Source organism: Podarcis raffonei, chromosome 7 (assembly GCF_027172205.1).
Source record: "Podarcis raffonei isolate rPodRaf1 chromosome 7, rPodRaf1.pri, whole genome shotgun sequence".
In the NCBI taxonomy this organism is placed as follows: Eukaryota; Metazoa; Chordata; class Lepidosauria; order Squamata; family Lacertidae; genus Podarcis; species Podarcis raffonei.
This window is the reverse complement of record NC_070608.1, coordinates 13,821,987-13,828,927: the sequence shown is the minus strand read 5'-3', so window position 1 is coordinate 13,828,927 and position 6,941 is coordinate 13,821,987. Positions and strand designations below refer to the sequence as shown.

Sequence of the window (6,941 nt, the reverse complement as noted above, 5' to 3'; positions counted from 1 at the left end):
CCACCACTTTGCAGATGACCCAGACAGACTGGAGGGAACGTTTTGCTTCATACCTTTGTCATTCTGGAAACCTCCGCAGTAGATCCATTTCTTTAATTTCATCAAAGTATTTATAACCACATTGCCCTCCTAGAATAAAGAGATCAACGTGATAAATACTTGATAGTTGACCATTACATGGACTAGTTAAGGGTTTGCTTGCTGTTTTGGAGAACAGCATAAGAATAGAAGGCAGTTGTATAGAGTGGTCAGAGGAAAGAATGGTTGGTGGGTGGGGTTGGAGGTGCAGCCTTGGCACAGACTTTAGTGAAATCTAGACACATATGAAAATGCTGTGAAAACGCTTTTTAAAAAAACTTCTTGAAAAATATATTGAATTTTCCATAGCTCACAATCGCGATCTAGTGCCACATTTGTATAATGCACTTTACAACACACTTAAAACTTTGCAACTGTATAGCTGAGTCATTTGGCTATCTGTTCTGCTCCTGAGTTTGATCAGGGTGTGGGGAGCTGTTTCTAGGGAGGAGCTGTTCCTTGCTAATAGAAGACAACACGGGACACAACCCTAAACAGCGTACACAAAGTGTATCCTATTGTCTTATCTTAAAAAAATATATAACCACTCCAAAGCAAGTCGTTCCCAGGTGAAATTTTGAACCTGAATGTAACATTAAAACCATACTAAGCAGACTTTTACACACACACACACCCCAATCAAATATTTCAGTTCAACCATTTTTTGACTACTGGAATTTTGGGGAGGTACTTATACAAGGCATAAAATTAACATAGCATGCTTTTAAAGTTTTGTTTATTATGACAGATAAACATGCTAAATCAGTCTCAACCTATGTAGTGCGGAAGCAAGTTCCCCAACATTTCCAGAAAGCATTCATCATCGCCAGTGTTTCCTTCCAAATGAGCTCTCTAAAATTTGGATTGGGGCACCTATCCAAGCACCTCCCTCAAGTAAGTCCCAACGAATTCAATTACTCCTAGATAGGTGACTTTAGAATTGCAGTCTCAATGTGTCACAATTCCTTGTCTAAATTTATATCCAACCTATCGGCCAGAAATACATTATGGGATTTAAGAAAATTTGCAACCAATGCCCCCTCTTTCCACCTTTCTGTTAGGATTTGAACAGTCCTGGGGCTGCATAGAAGTACCCTGGACTAAATAAGACTAAAGGACGTAGCTGGTTCTCGCAACTGCATCACTTGCATACGAAAACCCTTTATTCACAGATCAGCTTCTGAATCGCTTTCTTCGGTCTTCTGAGGTAACCTCTTAATGCCAACAATAAGATCAATACTTAAAAGCCTAGCTGCACATTGAAGAATGGAAGCCACTAACTGGTACTTACAGGACACTGATTCTAACCTTTCTTGATTTGGCAGAAGCGGTCGATTATTTCTGACAGCGCTGGTAACTTCAAGATAGAGCTGAGGAAAAGCACCCCTTTTCTGTGCCCTAGAGAGGGTTTTTGGAACACTGAGCAATGCATCAGCAATTACAGCACAAAGAATGGATACGTTTGCTGACTGGCACCGCTTTGCATAGCAGGACAGGTAGTAATGTAACAGTATCTCGAATATCCCACCGACTGGCAAAACTGATCCCTCCTTTAGGTAAGAGCTGGAATTACTCTGAATATGGCTTCTGATATTATCCGCTTCTTTAACTCCACGGCCTTGCCTAGTACAACTGTCCTCAGTGTGTTGCAGATTCACATTTCTGGAACTGATGCTTCTCTCTGCTCTGGTAGGAGCAAGCTGATTTTCTGCAAGTGATTCATTCCCGTCCATTCTCAATATTCCTTTTGGATGATTGCGTTTCTGAGACACCTTTTGCACGTCAACTAAATCACGTTCACATTCACGTAGTTCTGAGCACATGGCATCATGCGCCAAATCTACACCCCACGAGTTAGGCAGATGCATGGATGAACAGGCCAACTCTCTGTCTACCGATGAAGCAGAAACAACAGAGTCCTCTTCCATGTCAAACCCACAAGGTCTTGGCTGCTTGGCACAAGCGTGAACCTCACCGTAGCCAATGCGCTTCTCTACAAAATGTTGCTGTGCATCAGAACACTGCTGACTATTATGTAGTGTTTCGGAGAGGTTTTGCTCAGTCAGACAAACAACCGTAAACATCTGTCGCAACATTTTGAACGCGCCATGAAAAGCACAAACATGTTGCTCAGTAACCCCATGCACTGGCCCACAGAGAATCACACAGTGGAGCTGAAGGGCACACGTCCTTTCAAAGCCTATATGGACAAATCTTTTGGCGCCAAGGTGCAATGGCTGGCAAAATTTTGCAACAGCGGCTTCTGTGATTTCAGTGTGAATATTGTCCAAAGATGGCTTAAAAGGTGAAATATTTGTGATCCTGTAAATAAGAGATATCTCCTCTGGGGACAGGCACTCTACAATAGATATGCCACTGCTTTTTGCATAGTTATGAACAGCTTCCTGTTGTTTTACACTTGACAATATAACCTTGATGTCATTGTCCCGCATGTGCTTTAGAACAGCTTCTGTTCTTTTTGTAATCCAGGTTTTAGATGCCCCATGTTGATTTTCAGCAGTTATGACAACTTCAGCACCCAAGTCAGAATAAGCAGGCTGGATAGGTTCTGTTATAACTAGAACTCTTTTGTCACCGTCTGCAGGACAGTACACAGCAAAGTCTCTGTGAAGAATAAGCCCATCAAGGATTCTTGAACTTGAAACAGGAAGGCCTGTCACAGTAGTATGCAACTCAGCAAAACAGTCATCCACAAAGCACAGGACTTCACTCCTATTTTTACCAGCAGTAACTCTGAAGTAGAAATCACAGCTTAACTGGGAAAGAAACTTTTGTCTATTGATTCCTACTTTCCCAGAAAAATAAGCTTCCAGTACCAACCCCATTGTGCTCATACTTATTTCTTCATCAGAAACAGAAAATACTGAATGAAAATGCTTTTCAAGGTCTCTTGTCACTATGTAATCTAGAATGTCCATCTGGATCGTTATAAGAAGCTGGGAAACTTGTTTCAATCTGTAAAATTTTTCTTTACAATTCTCTCTTCCTTGGATCTTCTCATAACAGGAAGGACTACCTCCTTTAACAAGTTTTTCAAGTTCTTGAAGTAAAACGGAGAGAATTACGATGAACGTTTTAGCACCATCCCCAGTCAAATTGCAATGTGTGGAAATGCATGAAATCATCATTCTGTTAAAAGCCAAGGAGAAACAAAAGTAAGCCCACAACTTATGTGCATTTAACTTGTGCACATTCAGCTCTATGCGCATGACAATACATACATACATACATACATACATACATATGAGCAGAAAGGGGGTGGAATTCCAGGAAAAATGACTTTGGCAATCCAACCCAAGACTGAACCCAATGTGTTTTGACTATACATGATTTTGGGTTTAGGCGTGATCCCTGGAATGTAACCCCTGCGTAGACTGCAAACTTACTATATTTGAAATATCTCTAAATGAATTATTTCTTTTCTACAAGTCTACAGCAGAAAAACAAAAATACAACCAGTTTCTATGTAAGATCCCAATATACAAGTAACCTGCAACCTAAGTGAGAGTTTCGTTCCAGGGATCTGATTTTAAACGCAAAATTGCGCAAAGTCAGGGGGCTGCTTACTGGGCTTTGGGAAGGTGGCAAGAGGGTCTAGCTCCCAGGGCCCTCACTCAACATTCCCAGACTTTGGTAAGTAAGGCACAGCCTTTCTTATGGGCCTCTGGGACACTTTGAGAGCTCCCACACATCCTTCCCAGAAGCTATTAAGGTGCTTCGTTGCTTACCAGCCTCTGGGAGAAGGCTCTGGGAGATTCCCAGGGCCCTCCCATGGACCTTCCCAGAGCCTGAAACAAGGAAAACCAGCTGGGTGTGCAGGAAATAAATAAATGGAAAGTGGGGAACAGAGGGTTTCCATTTTTATTTATTTATTCCACCCACCCAGATTGTGACTGAGCACCTTCCAATAAAAACACAACGAAACATCATACATTACAACCTTCCTGAGATGCGAGTTATTTGTACTAAGACATTAAAAACACAATGGTTGTGGGCAGATTCCATACATGGGCCACTGGCAACTATGAGGCTGTGAGAGGGGCAATATTTCTGTGAAACTGCCTCAGTGTGGAGGTCATGGTTTCTATGTTCACTATGCCTTAAAAATGACGTTGGTGGAAAATGTGCACTAAACACCAGCAAAAGCGATTAAGGGTCTCGAGAAACTCCCCTATGAGAAAATGCTGCCTTTCAGTTTAGGAGATAAGGTGGATGGGCATGTGACTTCTTGTGTTTTTGACCATGATAAACATGGGGTGATAACAACTGAAATAAATGATGCCTTTGTGAGGGAAGTCATAGATTATGGCCCTCTGAGCTATCTGGATGGGAGCAGCCATCAAGGGTACCCCTTTGACACTTGAGATGTACATTTTTAGGGCCCACCTTATTTCTATGATTGTAAGCTGTTTTTAGCATTAGATTTCAATTGGTGTAACCTGCCCTGGGATCTTAGGGTGAAGGGCAGTCACAGGGGCACCAGTATCCAGCTGGAAAGGAGGAGGTTTAACAAACTGCTCCTCCCAATGGAAACATGCAGATGGGGACAGATACACCCCTGCTTTAAGTTGTTTACATACCATCTTCTCTTGCATATTATTTATTACAAAACTCGATAACTAAGCACTTTAGAGATGAAACGTTGGATTATGGAATGACACCGAAGCACTGAACCATTGGTATAACACAAGTGGACTCTCTATTACGCAATGGTTCAAGATAAAATCTATTTTGGAAAGAGAAGAAATGAGCACTGTTTTACAAATGAACTCTTTATTTACCATGTTTGCTACTGTTTAAGATAAAACCTATTTGGGAAAGAAACGACTTTTGCCATTTTATGGACATTTATTGTTTGTTTACAGATAGTTGCCTTGGTAATAAGAACTTGTGTCAAGGAAAATTTATAATTTATCTTAAAAACCATTGTAAACAGTTAAAATTGTTAGTAGGATTGGAAGAACACTTGTAGTTTAATGGTGATTTTTTTGATATAATGGAGATGTAAAAGATTTGGATTATTAGAAAAGATGCAGGGGGAAAAGACTAACAATAGGACCCACAAAGGGGAGGAGGGAAGTTCAGGAGATTCTTTGGAATCTTGTTTATGTTGTATGTTGGGTATGTGATTGTAAAACTGTCATTTGAAAAACCAAACCAAATAAAAAATAAAATAAAAAAAACATGGAAAAATGAATATATAAAAAATCTTGTGTTGATTGCAGTAGTCATTGTATCACCACCCTGTTCATTGCTTTCATGAGTGGGCCGGCAACTAATAATAATAGTATGCGCACCTAAGCTACAAGTCTTGGTGAGACAGAGCTAAATTTCACAGCGATATGCTGAAGAGCAATGCTAGACAGGGAATGGGAGATCCGTGAGCAGCATCTTCTGAAGTGCTAAAAATTAAAACGAAAACCTTAAAAGTGGTGGTCGATGTGGAAAATTTGAAGTCCACACTGTCTCCTCCTCCTCCTCCTGGGTGTAGCCAGGATTTATGGGGTGCTTTTTCTGGGGGGGGGGGAGGCAAGACACCCAGTTGTCACCATCCCGTGTCTGGATCTGTCTACCAGATTCGGAATGCAACGTCTAAACCACAGTTTCTTCTTTCTTTTGACACCCCCAAGCGCTCAGAAAACCTGTCAAAAACTTTCTACCATTTCTATAAGTATTTTTCCTTTATTTCCTTGATTTAGGCGGGGCAGCCGCCGCCCTGGCTAAGCCCATGGCCCTCCCCGAAACCCCAGAGAGGGGGCCCGCCCGAGCCCTTCACGCGGACGATGCGGCCTAGACCACGGAACTGCGGAGCGGGGACCGTCGATTACCGGGCGGTGGGCGACTCGACGTTCAAGGCCTCCAGCACGCGCCGCCCGTCCCTGGAAAGCAGCACTTCCCCCGTGGGGCGGGTGAGCAGCACGTGCCCTCCTCGAGGCCCCACGGAGCCCCGGACGACGGCAGCGAGCGCGGCGGCCTCCTGCGCCAGCCGCCCCGGTCCCAAGCGCTGCGCGGTCGCCATGGCAACGGAATCTCGGCCCGGGTGGGGGCGCGCGGTCGTTCGACGTCCTCTCGGCGACGCCGTGACGTCAGGCGCTCCTCGCCCAGCCTTGCGATTGGTTGAGCAGCACGGCCCCGTCTCTTCGTTGTTATTTTCAAAGCTTCGCCGTCCGTTAGTTTTTATTCTGCCCCTCATCTTTTACGTATTTTAAAAGCGAGGAACCAAGTGGTACTGGACTGCAGAAGTATGCCGGGCCGTGGCAGTTTCTTCCTTCTCCTCAGTCCCGAATGGCCTGCGAGTTATTCTGTGGTGGTGAGGCAAAGGGCACTCTGTACATGCTCAGGAGCAGAGGCCGTGACTTAAATGTAAAAAACAAAACACTCTTTACTCTGCCATGCGGCGCACACCCTCCCCACTTCAGTTCCTCAGGCACGTTCCCCTCAGCGTTGCCACCGCAGTGCCAGCGAGAGGGCAGGAGGCCACTCTTCCGCACTGCGCATGCTCCAACACATGCGCATTAAGCACCCTGAAGCCTTTCCCAGACGCCCGTTGAATCTCTTACCCACACTTTCCGTCTCAGCTAGGGACGCTGTCCAGCTTCGATCTCCCTATTCGGCTCCATGGCAACGGCAAACACCTCATTCCCCCCTCCCACCCCTCTTTCCTCTCTCCGCCTATCCGCGAACGCCGAACCTCTCGCGCGCTACGTCACATCGCACTAGGCTCCGGCGGGACGCGAAACCCCGCCCGCCGCCGCTTCCCATTGGCCCGAGCGCCATAGCACCATCTCGTCTTAGCGCGGCGGATTGGCCAAGAGGGGCTGGGCCGTGGAAAGCGCGAGGCG

At 44.8% G+C, this 6,941-nt stretch overlaps 1 protein-coding gene across 1 annotated transcript; it reads right to left on the bottom strand.

The window, feature by feature from the left end:
• Positions 1-330: 330 nt before the first annotated feature.
• BBS10 (Bardet-Biedl syndrome 10) lies at positions 331-6,735 on the bottom strand. Its single transcript, XM_053395317.1, has 2 exons — positions 5,928-6,735; positions 331-3,228 (listed from the first exon to the last, which is right to left on the bottom strand). Exons 1-2 carry the CDS (start codon positions 6,290-6,292, stop codon positions 1,245-1,247), a joined length of 2,349 nt encoding a protein of 782 aa, XP_053251292.1. The 5' UTR covers positions 6,293-6,735; the 3' UTR covers positions 331-1,244.
• Between the last annotated feature and the right edge of the window lie 206 nt (positions 6,736-6,941).

Excerpts from the sequence above, each read along its gene's own strand:
- BBS10 (XM_053395317.1), bottom strand. The coding sequence starts at position 6,292 with ATGAGGGGCAGAATAAAAACTAACGGACGGCGAAGCTTTGAAAATAAC. Across the intron at positions 3,229-5,927 it reads GTCGAGTCGCCCACCGCCCG|AATGATGATTTCATGCATTT; the intron begins GTAATCGACGGT and ends GGCTTTTAACAG.